The sequence below is a fragment of the Grus americana genome, chromosome 1, assembly GCF_028858705.1.
Source record: "Grus americana isolate bGruAme1 chromosome 1, bGruAme1.mat, whole genome shotgun sequence".
In the NCBI taxonomy this organism is placed as follows: domain Eukaryota; kingdom Metazoa; phylum Chordata; class Aves; order Gruiformes; family Gruidae; genus Grus; species Grus americana.
The window spans coordinates 65,132,925-65,148,225 of NC_072852.1; the positions used below are offsets into that span (position 1 = coordinate 65,132,925).

General features: G+C 39.8%; 1 protein-coding gene across 2 annotated transcripts in view; it reads left to right on the top strand.

Moving 5' to 3' along the window:
* The window catches only part of AGK (acylglycerol kinase), a 41,260-nt gene that overhangs the window by 11,156 nt on the left and 14,803 nt on the right, over positions 1–15,301 (top strand). For both annotated transcript variants that reach the window (XM_054818187.1, XM_054818194.1), the window contains 8 exons: positions 12–51; positions 4,012–4,091; positions 5,349–5,424; positions 6,641–6,733; positions 7,698–7,730; positions 9,722–9,816; positions 11,872–11,941; positions 12,724–12,803. In XM_054818187.1, the coding sequence (XP_054674162.1) occupies positions 12–51; positions 4,012–4,091; positions 5,349–5,424; positions 6,641–6,733; positions 7,698–7,730; positions 9,722–9,816; positions 11,872–11,941; positions 12,724–12,803 (567 nt within the window). The remainder of the gene's footprint in view (positions 1–11; positions 52–4,011; positions 4,092–5,348; positions 5,425–6,640; positions 6,734–7,697; positions 7,731–9,721; positions 9,817–11,871; positions 11,942–12,723; positions 12,804–15,301) is intronic.

The following is a 15,301-nucleotide window of genomic DNA, read 5'->3' on the forward strand; positions in this document are numbered from 1 at the left end:
TTGCCTAATAGCGATAACCTGCTACGAAGAGCTGCATGCCAAGAAGCCCAGGTAATACCCTTTAAAGTGATAAAATTAGATGAAAATCTCCCTCTTATCTTAGTTGTGCAGAGCTCCTGAGATTTTCCCAACGGGCCCTCTCCACGTGACAAGCCTTATAATGATGCCATCTGTGTTCATTTGCTAAAAGTGCCAAAGGGTGGATGAGGCCTGCAGCTGGACTACTATACCTTTCATGCCCTGACTGCTGTTGCGATGGACGGTGCAGTGTTATCGTTAGGGTAATCTTATTTACTGCTGTAGCTACCCGGACCTCCATTTCTGCAGGTGCAATTACTCTGTGCCTGTAAAGTTCCGGTGGGAAGATGATTTGTTGATAAGATGGGAGACTGAAATCTCAGATCCACCACGATGGGTGTAGTCTGGGCAGAAGCAGTGCAAACTGCTTCATGTTAGTGCTTGGCTGGAGAGACCTTGCCCTGGTCTATTTGAGCCCGAGTGCCTCTATTGAGGATACTAAGTGTGGTGACTGACCTAGCGCTTTTCAGACCCATGCACTGGGAACTTAATGGAGACAACCTGTTTGCTGATCATTGACAAGAAAGCTGGTATTCAGAGAGAAAGGGGTAGTTACTGTCTGAGTATATCGACTGTTGTGTTTTGTAGTTTGTGGTCTGCGTGGGCAGCCAGCAATGAACAAATTCCCGTAAAGAAATCCTGTCCTTAATAAGCAGTCTTTCATGGGCACTTTCAAGTGCTGTTGCCCATAGATTACATCACTGCACAGGTACTGCTTACTGGCTCTGATTACCTCTGTGGTGTGGTGTAGGGTTTTAAGAATCTTTCAACCTCCCACAAATAAACTTTATTCTAAATCTTCTTCTCCATGCCAGATTGTAGAGATTTTGCAGGGTGTAACACTGCTCCCATCATTGCCACGTACTGGGGCCTGAGAAGAATGGTGAAATTTACTTGTCTCAAGGAAAGATCTTTCCTTGAGACTACTCTGCCTCTGTGGTGCACCTGAATAATCCCAATTTTAGCCTGCCTGCTGTTGAGGGAAAGATATTCACTGCAGCTTGATTTGGGCAATGGAACTTCATGGCAGAATAGGTGTAAGGGAGCTCAAGTCTCATGAAAGAATAAGAAAAATCTTTCCCTGAAAATACTGCTTTCATAAATCATACTTACAGCTTCAGAGTCAAATGCATTTCCAACTCATAGTATCAGTTGTTCTTTATTTTTATGTTTTCAATATTCATTTTTACTGCATAATATCAAAGTGATAGAAGTTTTTTATATTGCTGAAAATAGCAGTTAATACCTCAGTGTTCACAGCATGCTGACCAAATTAAAAAAAAAATTAAAAAGACACTGATGAAATGATACATAAGGAGAAGTTAAAAGACCTAAGTGTATATGCTGTCAAAAACGTGTATCTGCAAAGGAAAGACTGGTACAAGAAGATCGTTCTGCTGTGGAAATTCTGACTTTCCTGTTTCTTACTTCCAGTCATTAAGTGATGGGATCTATTCCATTATGGTTTATTCTTGTAAATGAAAATGCAAAAGCACTGTCAATAGAGCTTCCTTATTTCAGTGGTTAAAGTCTGGGAAAATATCCTGCAGAAGACTCATGCATTAGAAAGGAATGAACCAGAAAGCCTAGTAATCAATTCTTGCTGTAATTTCCATTCTCACTGATGTGTCAGTCCCAAATACTGCTTGAAAACACACAGCAATACAGCAGTAAGACATTAAATGTCTGGTATGTTCTTCAAAATAACAACAATCTATAATTGTTTGAAAAATGCTACTTGTATTTATAGTGCTGTATAAGTATTAGGAAAAAATAGAGGCAGACTCACCCAAGAAGAAGTTTTGTCTGAATGAAGTGGGGGGATCTCCCTATAACTTTTACATCAGATTTTTAAGTTTTTAAGCCTATTACAATACCAAATTGACGAGGCGCCCACATTCCTGCCAAAGTATCCGCTACAGCAGTATTTCATGCAAAGACTCTACCATGCATGTTTGAATTTAAATACCAGTTTATGGTGACAGCCTTGGGGTGGCAAATGATCATAGAAAGATTCTATAATAAAGAACCCATTTATGATATTGTAAATTTTTACACGTCCTTCTCTGGAATAAGCCATTGTCAGCTGACTGTGGACTTCCTTTGGAAATGTGGTCTTGCTGATTGACCTTGTTGTTACTGAACTCTGGGCATGTGTTAAAGAGGTCCTGTTTAGCTGGCAAAGAATTTGCTCTCTGAAGCAGGGATAGTTTTCTGTAAAGGAATGTAGTTTCTCTGTTAGTATTCATAAAGCATTATAAAGCCTTTTTATAAAGGGTTTTCCATAGTTGCAAAATAATGATTGTCATCTTAGAAGTGCAGAAATGCAACCCCTGGAAGTGTGTATTTGACAAGGAAGTGAAAAAGGCATTGACCTTCCTAAATTATACCTTTGTGTGTATATATATGTTTAATAACTGTTTTTAATGTCTGGCTTTAAGTTGTCTTTCCTTGTGTTGAGCTCTGAAAAAAAGACTTGTAGAATGTTGTGTTATTATTTTTTTATTTCCTGTCTTAAAAATCAGCATTTGCTTTAGAAATGCCCCTGTATTTAACATAAATGTCTAAGTATGTTACATAAAGAAGTGATTATGTTATTACTCATAAATTCCTTATGAGCCTTATTAGATTGCTTAGAGCAAGCACATATATCACATTGTGCCCCCCAAGCAAACAATTAATTGTTTCTAACAGCTGTAACATACTAGAGGTCCCCTATATTTCCCAATTCCCATCCAACAATTGCAATAAAATAAGTTGGTCTGTTTTCCAGCTGATTTTTGAGTAAAGCTTAAGAGCTGTTGATTTGTTTCCCTTTCTTTGAAGATTCCTTTAGCCTCAACAACTTTTCTCATCCTTTTCCTTTCTTGAAGAAGAAATTTGAATGTTTTAAGCAATATAGCCAGCTGCACGCTTCTTTTAATTGAGATTTCCCGAGCAAAGTTGGCAAGTGGAATTAATTACAAATTTAAACAGCTAACGATCACTAAAATCTAGTGTGCTTTGTGTACAGTGTCCACCTTCTTCAATATAAAAATTCCTGCTAGGGGGATTAACTTTCAAGATAAGGGGGGAAACAGGGACAGTTGACTGTGTCTTGTGTTTGGCGCAGTAGTCTTTTGTTCCTACTTTATTTCTGGCCCTCTGGATGGTACTGCTGAATACGTTGTCATCCTTGTACTCAAACCCAGTTTGATTTGGTGCAGTAGTGAGGATGCCTTTAGCTGACCTTAAAGAAGTTTACAGAGTGGGAAGTAACAGGCATGGAAGCTTTGCCTTTTATTGTCTCTCCTGTGCTGAAAAGCTATGGAAATAGGTTCAAATGGCTAAAAGGTACAAGAGGCTGTATGGAGTAACTCTCAGAGAATTTAAAATTGAGGCACCTATTCAGAATTGGATGAAAAGTTGAAGAGGAATTAATTGACTTTTATATGCAGACATTAGGAAGAAAAAATGTCTGAGAAACAGTGAGCTTGCTTATAGGTCAGGGCAAATTCTCTTTCATATCGTCAAAAACTTAAGCACAGAAAATATAAAAATGAGCAAAGATACAAGAAACGAAGTGCAGAAGTGGAAAAAGATGCAGAAAGAAAGTGGCAGGCAGGTGTATGAGAATTACATAAGGAATGAAAATCAAGTAACCTTGGAGTCAAGGATAGTTCCCTGGATCTCTGCCCATGGCAGAAAACCAGAGGTTGACAAAAACGAAATGGTGGTGGAATTGTAAAAATGAGCTAAAGGGTACTTAAGTCAGTGGTGTGGGCTGTTGCTAAGAATGCAGGTCTTTGAATAGGAGACCTGCACAGTGGCTGAAGATGGAAGTCATTTGAATGTCGTGAGGCTTGAAAGCCCATTGACATTTGTAGAGATGCATTTTTTTGAACTTTTACCAATGTGCTTAAAACTGAACTCTGCTCTTTTTATCTCGCTTAGGCTTTTGGCAACCAGCTTATCCCTTCCAGTATGCCATTGAAGAAAGCAACAGTGTTCCTCAACCCAGCAGCTTGCAAAGGGTAAAACTGCCCCTTCCCTACACTCATATGTGAGGCACTCTTTCCATATTCTTGCTCTGCCATCCACTATAAAAGCCAGCCAGATTTTTGAGCTCATTTTTGCCTCCCTCTGATGCCAAGCTGGTGCTATGTAACTATGCCAAACTTTTGCACCAGAATTTTGGGATGAGAAATAGAACTAGATGCTTGAGTTGAAAGAATGATTTCTAAACATATTTTTTTTTTGTTTTATCCTGTGTTTTGGCCTTTGTCATTCCTTCTTATGTGGAATTCCTTCGTATTCCTTACACACTTCTGTATGTGATGCATTTCCATCCTCAAAAACTATAGAAATAAGATAATGACCTTGATTGCTTCAAGACTTGAAGTTAGCCAGCGGTCATCTTACTTCTGTGGGAACCTGTCCTTGAAAGGGATATGCCCACAAACTGAAACGCTAAATATGGGCTCAGAGCAAGACTCCTGGAAGAGGTCGGCTGCTATTTTTGCATACTCATTAGCAGAAAAACAGTTTTCTGGGATATGATGTGTGTCTGTTTCTGCTCATCAGCTAAGCTTTGCATCAGTTGCATCTTGGGGAGGGGCAGGGAGTTGTCAATAACAATATAAAAGGAGTTATATATCTGACGTGGAAGTGCTTGGATTTATGTGCTTTTGTTCCAAATGCCCATGACTGGAAATTGCAAAGTGTTAATAAATTAAGTCTCTGAATTCTAGTCTTATGTTTCTACTTGTTGTAAGCAATTTATAGTTAATGGCATAATTATTTTATTATGCAGTTACAGGCAGAAAATGCATGAATCTTATAACAAAAGAAAGTTAGATAAAATTTTGCTTCTAAACTTATTTAATAAGATGTAACAATAAATATTTGTTAAAAATATTTCTGAAAATGTAAATGGGCCTTCTTTGTGGTCTTAAAGCCTAGTGCTCTGTAAGTCATTAATTTTCTAATAAATTTCTTTCTGGAGATCTTGTTGTATTTTTTTTTTAATTATTTTTGGAGAAAGCTAGATAACCTCTTCTGCATTTATTAAAACTGGAACAAAAAGCTGACATCTGAGATATGAGTCTAGAAATGTAATACATTTGAACCAAATGAAATCTCATCTTTCCTGACTGGCACGTTGAGTGACTGATTGTGTAGACTGTATGCTCTGTTTTTAAATAGATTTCTTCTTGTTATTAATTTCTATCCTTTTTAATTTTTTTTTAGCCACCAAGCTAATGAAATAATTTTTACTCTGTTTTTTCCAGCAAAGCCAGGAACCTTTTTGAAAAGAATGCTGCTCCAATTTTGCACTTATCTGGCTTGGATGTAACTGTGGTTAAGGTAAGAACTGTTCTGTTAATACAGATATATTGCCTGCTCTGCTTTGTCCTCCTGAAGAACTGAAATTCAATTCTGGACGCATTTGAAATTCTCAGTTGTCTTGTAGACATCTCATGAGAAGAAATAAATACTGAGATATTAAGCTGGTACTTAATCTTTTCCTTTTTACTTCACAGTTAATTTACAAACTGTGTACTGAGTTTTTAATTTTCAGCTAAAGCAGTACATCTACTTGTCTGTCTGTCTAAAGCAGCCCTTCTATAATTTGTGTTTGAGAGAAAACTCTCTAAATATTTGAGTGCTGGCTAGTGGTGCGTGCCCATCACTGTTGAAATTGTCAATTCTGCCTGAACTTGCAGAATTCAGAAGCGAGGAACTTTGACGTGCAGCGGAACTGTTCAGATTAATTAAAAATAACCTTTTATTTTTACACTGAAAATATCTCGGCGTATCCCCAAGTAATTCAATATTCCCATCATGAAAACAGAACACTGAGTTCTAAATGGTGTGAATTAGCAGAGAGGTTTTCTTTGGAAAGAGAAGAAAAAGTAAACATATTTTTGCAGGTTCTTGAGGCTGCGCTATGTGGATAGTTTAATAGTCACTGTGTCCTAGCAGTGAAGTACCCTAATATATATCTTTCTGTCTTGGAATCTTTTTCACAAGGTTTAGTGTTAAAATACATAGTCCCACCCTAAGAGAAAAAAATTGTTTTGAAAGACTTAAAACTGACGCTTTGTAGCTTCAGACCTGACAAGTTAGCAAAACAGAGCTAAGCCAGTAACTGAGGCTGAGATGTCCCTGTAAAATAATTTTGCAGAAAACATTTTTAATGGTTTAGACAGTCATTGTACTTTGGCTTTGGCTGCTAAAGATGTTGGGACTTTTTGTGCAAGAGCATGGTTTGCTTGTGGTTTTGTTTCAGTGCAAAAGTACCTGGAAATATGATTTTTGCTGTCATATTCTAGATCTATTGAATAAGATTGATCTTTCATTTACCCTTTGTGTATGTGTGTTTGCTTGCACATACTGTATTAGGCAGCAGACTTGTTTTATAAGTTGAAGAAATTTCAGTGAATGTAAATAACACAGTACTGTGTGCCTATGTGAGAATAACTATTAAGCAAATGGATAGATGATTCTTTTTTTTTTCTATAGAAGAAAAATCCTAAAAATAGTCACTTGAATTCTCATGTTTGGATTTCTGTTTCTTCAGACTGATTATGAGGGCCAAGCAAAAAAGCTGCTGGAATTGATGGAAACCACAGATCTGATCATTATTGCAGGAGGAGATGGCACAGTACAAGAGGTACTGCAGGAGCTTTGTCCTGGTTTGTTGAGAATCATAATCAGGCTGAGGGTGAGAAGATTGAGTCTGTGTAATGTAGCGACATCATAACAACTATTACTAGAGATTTGTCCGTTTTAGTATCTGTGTTTTCAGTCAATGTTATAATCTTCTAGGGATAAGAAAACTCTGCTAGTTGTTATTAGTCTAAAACTGATGATGGGAGTGGGGGCAAAAAGAGTGTGTGACATAACTATCTTCCAGAATTTTATTCTAGAATGAGAAAATTATTTGGGGAGACGTGATTCTATCTTTTTCTTTCTGTGTAATGTAGCTGTAATGGTTTAATTTTCGAAGCTCATTCCTATCTGTACTCCCCAAGAGGAATGTATGTTTTGCCAGGTGGGAATCAAATAATTTAAAAATTACCTGGGAGTGATAACAAAGCATGGTATATATTTAATAAATGCCTGTTGTCAAGATGATTAATGACAGGAGCAAACTACCAGCAGAACTGGGGGATACTCTATTTTTCAAGGAAGGCTGTGTATTATTAAAGCATTTCCTGGAATGCTAACTACTGGCGTCATAAGGCAATGGCTAAATGAAATGCAATGACCTTAAGAGAAAGTGGTCAGAATACATCTGCAAGTTTCTCCTGGCCTTAGAATTGATTATTGTTAATTACATACTGACCGGGGCTATTTTTGCATTATGTAGAGCATTATTCGATGTTAAAACATTTACGCTGGCGTTGGTTGTGGGGCCAGCATATACTCATGCGTGCTCATAACCCTGCTGTTTACACCACATTCGCACACTGAACGTGCCTCCTTTCCCATGTAAGCAACTGTAGCACCTTCTATAAAAGAGTAGCTGCTCCTTACTTCTTTTCCAAAGCGTAAATGTGTGTATGAATGTTGTAGCTTTCTACTGTAACTGAAAAACAAAGTTTTCAGAGCTGAGCATTTCCCATGTCTTTCAGGTCATAACTGGACTTCTCCGCAGAGCAGATGAGGTGAGGAAGTGTCATTTCTAAAATTTTGTTTATTTTGTAGACGAAATGTGTTGTGCATCCACTGTGATCCCTTGGCCTCAGCTGTCTTCTGCAGATATGTTGCTTACTAATCTGGAGCCAGCTTGCTGCGTAGTAAGTCAGCCATGCTAGTGTCCTGCAATTCTGCCTGTTGTTCTTCATGCCCTTTCTCGGGGAGCGCAAAGGCTCCCAAGCCACGGCTTTGGGAAGTTTCCAGCATCAGAGCAGGGATTGTGGAGAAGCCAAATGAAAAACTTTTAAAGACCCGTGGACCAGCTGTGTATGCTGCTTTGTTTGGCAGAAGCGTTGGGCGAAAGTTCATGTTTTTCTTGTATTTGTACAGGCTTGAAACCGAACTCAGTTATGTCCGTGTTCCTATTGCTTTATTATTGCTTTGCCATTTTTTCGAGCGGTGAATACCTACCTATGCAGATGGCTGCAGAAAGCAAATTTTAACCTCTCAAGGTGGATCGCTCTGAATAGAAATGAGAGAGATTTTTCTTTTTAAAGAGGGAGGACAGTGTTATTGAAGAAAGGAGGGAATCATTGTTCTCAAAACCTTCTGGCAGGAGCTGGCAAAAACTCAATTAAATGATCCAGGCAAGATTATGATGATATCCTTGGCAGCTAGAATTGTATCTGTTTAGGCAGTTGCTTTGTCTGAATGTGACAAGAGAAACTCTGCAACCAAGCCAGTATTTTTAAAGGAATGCTGGCTGTATCAATTATGAGACATCAGTTTTTTAAATTTAATGTTATTATAGTTGACCCCTGAGACCTCGACAATCTAAAGATACTAGAAGAAAAGTTTTGGAGGCTTTACTGGCTAGTATTTCTTCTCTATTTTTTGACTGTCTTGATGTAGCTTGGGTTGATTTGCAGTAACGTAGAAAGTTCTGCATCCAGCACTATTTTGGGTGGAATACTGCATTGTAGTATTGCCACTGTGTCACTTTATGTCTTTGGCCAGGGAATTCTTCTTGTCCTTCATATCACTCTGTCCTAGGAGTAGAGATCTGCAGTTCAGCCCCCTCACTCTGTGCTCTGCTTTCCTTTTTACTTGGGTATGTCATACCACTGTTGCCTGGATAAGAAGAGCCTGTGCAAGGTATTTCAGAAATGCTGTTCCTAGCAGCCAGGGGAGCAGAGCATGACTGCACGAGCTGCAAACAGCCTGTTGTCTGCACGCTGTAAAACAATTCTGAAGAAAATGAGAGAAGGGTGTCTGAGATGTGTTAAGACTTGCAGGAGACACAGAGATAGCGAGGGAGAGCGGGTGGGCATGAGGTGAGAGGGGTATTACTTAGTCGATGTGGATTTGCAGTATCATAGAGCTGTTAGTAGCAATGCCCAGGAGGGAGATGGTACATTGTGATATATGGTAGTTTACATTGATTTGCTGACATGCTTCAAGAAGCACAGTTTATTATGAGGTACAGTGTAATAACTTGCTCCTTCAACAAGCCCTTTTGCTGAACTGTGGTACAGAAAAATAACACAGTCAATGACTTCCAAAAATTAGACCTTCTGCTGCTTCATGATTTGGATGCCAGAGGAATCAATTAATTTCCTTTCCTTAACTGAGAAAATATCTTTGCCATGCAATGCAAGGTTACTCTATCAGAGGGGGATTTGTGCAATGGTAAATGAGATTCAGAGCTTGTGATGCCACCGTCAGTATTAAGAAAGATGGCAGATTGCTGACAGAATCCATGCATTAGTTAGGACGTGGCTGCCAACCTGCATGTAACAATGCTCTTAATGATTACAGAGAGCTCCTTTGTACCCAGTTGGCAGTGGTGGGTTCACAGATTCGGATGCCATGTTCTGAGTCATTATGTATTACTGCCTCATTTAAGGAAGTGCCTGGCTGCTTAGTGCCAAAGGGGTGATATCAGACACAGCTGTTATCTCCACACAGGAAGCTTTGTTCAGTTGATGCAAATGTTAATTTACTCTCCTCATGTGTCCAGGCTCTCTTCAGTAAGATTCCTATCGGATTCATACCTCTTGGAAAGACCTGCACTCTGAGCCACACGCTCTACCCTGAGAGCACAAACCAAGTCCAGTAAGTATTACATGTTTCTGAAAGGGGGATTTTTTTTTGTTTGTTTTCAAGGAGCAGCGCTTCTCGGTAGCTTGATACTTTTCTTTTTCTTCTATGTTACATAGAAGTTGGCAGTGTCTGGGCAGAGCCTGATGATTCTCTGGACTTGCCTGAGTTAATGGCTTCCAAAAACTGACTAAAAATTAAAAGAAGGAAATGTATGTATTATGAGAACATGAAATAATTTTCTGTGGCTAATTTCTCTGTGATCATGTGATGTTCAGCGGTTTGGAGAAAAAAAACCAGGATTAAAAGGATCAAGCCTCTTAGGAATAGTCAGAAAGAATATGACAAGGATATAGCAAGGATATGACAAAGTAAAAAAAAAAAAGTAGTCCTCTTTCCGTCCCTTCTCCAGTTTACAAGAATATCTGTATGGGAGAGGTTGGATCCCATTACTGACTTTTGCAGGGTTTCTTGCCCATCCCTGTGATGGGCCTGATGCTGGCAACTCCAACAACCTGGCTCTTATCTATCAGCGTCTTGGATATGATCCAGTCTGACAGTATCTGTTGCCTGCACTTCAGTTTGTTGTAAGTTTGTTTTGTCCATTTCTAAAGTAAGAAGGCTAGTCAACTAAGCTGAAAAGACACTTCATGTCTTTTCAGTTTTTTCCTTCCTCTCCTCCCATACTAATGAATATATTTCTTCTCCTGAAGAGAAATCCTGAAATCTGTTCGTTCTGGTTCTCCCAGTAACTCATTAACATTCTTCTTTGTGGAACCCTTGCTGGTATCCATCATACATAAAACCCACGAGCCCACTGGCATAACATCCTTCATTAAAACTACCAGAGTGCTTTTTAAGCTCAGCAAGATGGACAAGGCTGTAATCAGCAGCTAAGATTAAAATGATAATTTATGTCTGGGTTTTAAAAAAGCTGTTTGAAATGAATGATCTTCTTGTCCTAAGGTAATGAACTGCGCAGGTGAGACTGCAGCATATTGGTGAAGTTGAATGGAATTTGGTCAATAGGCTGCTTAACAACCCACACCAGTAACAGAACCTGACTTAAGAAGTGTAGAAGTGATATTTTAAAAAGAAATATTTGGGCTTTGGTTCCTTCAACACTATTAGATCTTAGTTGTGGGGTATAGGAACTGTGGAGGTCTTACAGAAAGATAAGAGTTGGAAGAAAAGAAGGGCTGAGGCAGAACAGCTTCCTTCTCTGTCTCAGTATTCTAAGCCTGATGAAGCCAAGGGCAATTTCTCCTTCTGATTCACATGAATATGTGAAAACTGCATTTGATTGGTTGGGGTTTTTTTCCCCTGTCCAGCTGAGACACTAGAAATGTGTGCAGTGTGGAATTTAAATTTTACCCAAGTTTGAAAACAAGGAAGGGGTTTTAATGAAATATATGCTTCAAGGTCTGAACATAGAGACTACTTTATGAATTTGAACACTTTGCTTACAAAATCTTTAGTGCCACACTTTACGACTTGAAATAAGAAAGTGCCTTAGCTACTGTCCACAACTTAATGGAGACCAAAACCACATGAGCACTGCTGATGGGTAGGTTTAGTGATTAAAAACTTCAAAACAAATTAACATACTAAGGCAATTCAGTCATAGACACATGCATTCAGACCAGTCTCATGACCATCCCCTTCTCTCCCAGTTTGTTATACTTGCCACCAATAAAATAAAACCATGATTTGGGTCCTAAGTTTCTGAAACAGCAAGTAACAGAGTTGGTGTGTGATCTGCCAGATTAGCTGGAGAAGGAGGAATCTCTGAAAAGCTCAGGCTGAGAACTTGCTTTTGCTTTTCAGGTCTTTTGCTGTTTGTTAGAATGCAGGCTTTGACATGTGTTGCAGCCACCCAGTTTGCTTTCTGAGTTCAAGGAAGTGTAGCACTTTGTCAGAGTTCTTTTCCTGGGGTGGTTGTGTTTGCTGCAAAAAAGCCCCACCTGGACTTGTAGTGAGGTTTGCTGAACAAAATGTGTAATTTCAAAGCTTACTCTTTTCCTTCCTTCCTGTTTGTTTTCCTTTAGTTCTTTCCTGTTTGTTTTGCAGACATATTACTAATGCTACATTGGCTATTTTGAAGGGAGAGACAGTTCCACTTGATGTCTTGCAGATCAAGGTAAAAGCATCTGCTTATTTGGCACCCACTGTTCCTAAAACTTTCCTATTCTCATGTTGTTCTGTTTATGTGGACTGCTTTTCCTCTGTGTAATGCTGTCATGAATTTTGGTTTATAATATCAGCAGTTCTGGTGGCAGTCATTTTTCCACTGTATGCTATGACATCAGATAGTCTGAACTGGAGGAAACACCAGAATGTCTGAACATCTTTTTTTGAGGCTCAGAGAGTATTGATGAATACAAAACTTACTAACACCAATATTTCTGTAGAAATTATGAAAGATAACAATAGCTGTCTGAGCTGATTTAATGCATTCATATGTATTGTGGAGTTAATAGCTTTCTTTTACAAACTGAAGAATGTGAAATGGGAAAACCTTTGACTGTGCCCCATATGGTTTTTGAATATTATTTTTCTGCAATGTTGTAGAATGGACATTTCTGCAGCGAGAACTTAGTGTCACTGTGCAGAGCTCCTTGCTTTTGGCTGACAATATCCACAAAATGAAATGGCTGTTGCTGGGTGTGCAAACCCAATCAACCTCTTCAAAACTTCACCTCTTATATTCCTCTCTGGGAGCAGATGGAATGTATAACACTTAAATTCTGCTTAGCTTTCTTGCTGTTAGCTATTTGTCATACCTCTTCTGTGAAATTTCATTTTTGGGATTAATCAGAGATCAGTTTTTATACAGAAATGATATTTTTCTAGCCACAAAAAAACCAATGTTAGAAACAAGATAAGAGAAAGCAATTTTGCAAAGTTTATTTTTCTTTACAGGGAGAAAAGGAACAGCCTGTGTTTGCAGTGACTGGTTTAAGATGGGGATCTTACAGAGATGCAGGAGTTAAAGTTAGCAAGTAAGAAAATACTGTTTTTTGAAACTGTACCTTTTTTAGCATCTGTTGCCTAAAAAGACATACATCCCTCTTGTAAAGAAGTCTTTTTTAAATGTAGGCATTTGACAGGCAGAGACACCCACTCTTGTTAGGTCTTGCATTACACACATGGGAGTGCAAGACATTTCAGCATTTTTGTCATTGGAAATAAACGCTTATTTGGTGCTGACCTGTTCTTTTAAGTATTTACTTCCTGCTTGCCTTGTGGTGCCCACTTCTGGAACTTTATTCAGATTGTATCAGTGGGAAAAGCTCTCCCTTGAGTACAGTCTAAGTAAAGTAATTGGCCATTGTTTTTCATCAGTTGCCAATGAAAAGACGCATGCAGACTGTGTAACTCAATTCCAACAAGGGACATCAGATGCAGTAGAAATGCCCTTCAGTTCCTGCCAGAAATGGCATGGGCCATGCTGTCTGATGACTGTTCTCTGAATGCTAAACTAATAATTGTTGGGCTTTCTCCAAATGGACGTTTAATATGCCACTGTCTGTGTATCAAATGACTACCATTATCTGGTGAAGGAGCAGCAGGGCCAAAGCAGTTCACTTCTCAAACTGTTACGGAGGAATTGTAGCACATGCCTCTGCTGCACAGCTGTAAGGAAATACCATGTGTTTTGTGCATGAGCTATCTTTGTCAGAAAGCAAGAGGTAGCAGACCTCTGGAGTCTGTCTGGCAAATATCTGAGTAGGTTTGAGAGGTGATGTGGGGTGGGGGAGATGCAGTAAATGGTCAGGGTGGTTGTCCCTGCGAAGCAAGAAAATGCTTGGTAGCCTGTGTAGGTGCTGACTTGGCTACGCTGCAGGCTCTCCTGCTAATTGCAGGCCCAAGATTAAGGAAGTGTACTTCTCTTCCCTCTGCACTCTTACTAGGCTTCTTGCCCATACCCTGTTTTTTTGCCTAGTGTCAGCATTCGCATCTTTTCCTGCAGCAGTTCCCTTTCATAAGAGTCTTTTGGACTCAGTGCTGGAGGCATGACGACACATTTTGTACGTGGGGCAGCATGAACATCCTCAAACCTCGTTCTCTTCCATGAATGTTAACCTGGTTTTTGGCTGGGATAGGGTTAATTTTCACAAGAAGCTGGCAGGTCATGGGCATTGGATTCCAGGCGGTGAGCAAATTGCATTGTGTATCACCCACTTAATATATAATTTTTATGAGCACTGTTGTTATTATTTTCCTCTCCCTTTGCTGTCCCAGTAAACTGTCCTTATCCCAACCCACGAGTTTTACCTTTTTCTTCCAATTCTCCTCCCCATCCTATTGCGCAGGGGAGAAGCGAGCGAGCAGCTGCATGAGATGCTTAGTTGCTGGCTGGGGCTAAACCACGACAGTCCTTTTTGGCGCCCAACATGGGGCTCAAAGAGTTGACCTGAGGACAGATCTGACCAGACCATGTTAAAACAAATTTGTTATATGCATTTATTATATTAGTTAAATAGTTGCTGGTCACAATGGTGTTTTGTTTGTTCACATGGTTGTGTTATGTAAATCCTTACTTGTATTCCCTGCGGCGCTGTTTATCACCTCTGGGAGAGAGGTGAGAATTCTCATTTTGCTGTACTGTGTAATATCAACTTAGGATACGATAACAGCACTGGTCATGAGGTTAAGCTGGTATTTGTATGTGGCATTGCTGTCATGCCTGTACCTCGGACAACATCTCTCAGAATTTGTTAATAATTGCACCCAATCCATGGGGAAGACTGGGGCGGGGGGATACTTTCTCCCGTTCTTTCGCCTCCCCTTTTTCCTTCAGGCTGGTTACAGCAGCTTTTGAAAATTTTGAATATGCTTGGAATGTTCAAGCCAGCATGCTCCTGTTGCTATGTCTCCTGAATGTGCTGCAGCTCTTGTTTAGGGTAACAAAGAATTGTTTTAAGAATACCACCCAGCGATCTGCCCCAAGGCTGGATAGTTGTGGGTGGCATGGCTTGTGGGAGGATATGGGCAGGTATATAGAGACCTTCTCACCTCCAGTGGTTTGGAACTTCACTCCCAAATAACTACAGGACCCTGATGATAGAATATTTGAAAGGAAAATGCTGTGGCTATTCCAGGGAGGCACAACTTAGCACACTCTGCTGGGCCCTGGCCATACCAAATGCTGCTCGATATTGGGCCGTGTCATCACGGGGAGGAGAGGGGAACCAGAGTGACAGGCACTGCGGCTGCTCCAGCCCTGGGACAAGCACTGTGGCTACTCAAACCCCAGTCACAGGCACCGCAACTAAAAATACCAGCCTGTGCTGATATCAGTCGCCCCTACACAGAAGAGGAAATACACACAAAAAAATCAGTTCACTTAGTAAGTGACGGTGAACCAGGACCATCTTGAGAAGAAGAGGAAGAGCTAGAACCAGAGGGAATCACCTGATCCCTGTCCCTGAGTGAGCTGCGAGATATGCAAAAAGATTTCAGCCGCCATCCAGGCGAGCACATCGTTACCTGGCTG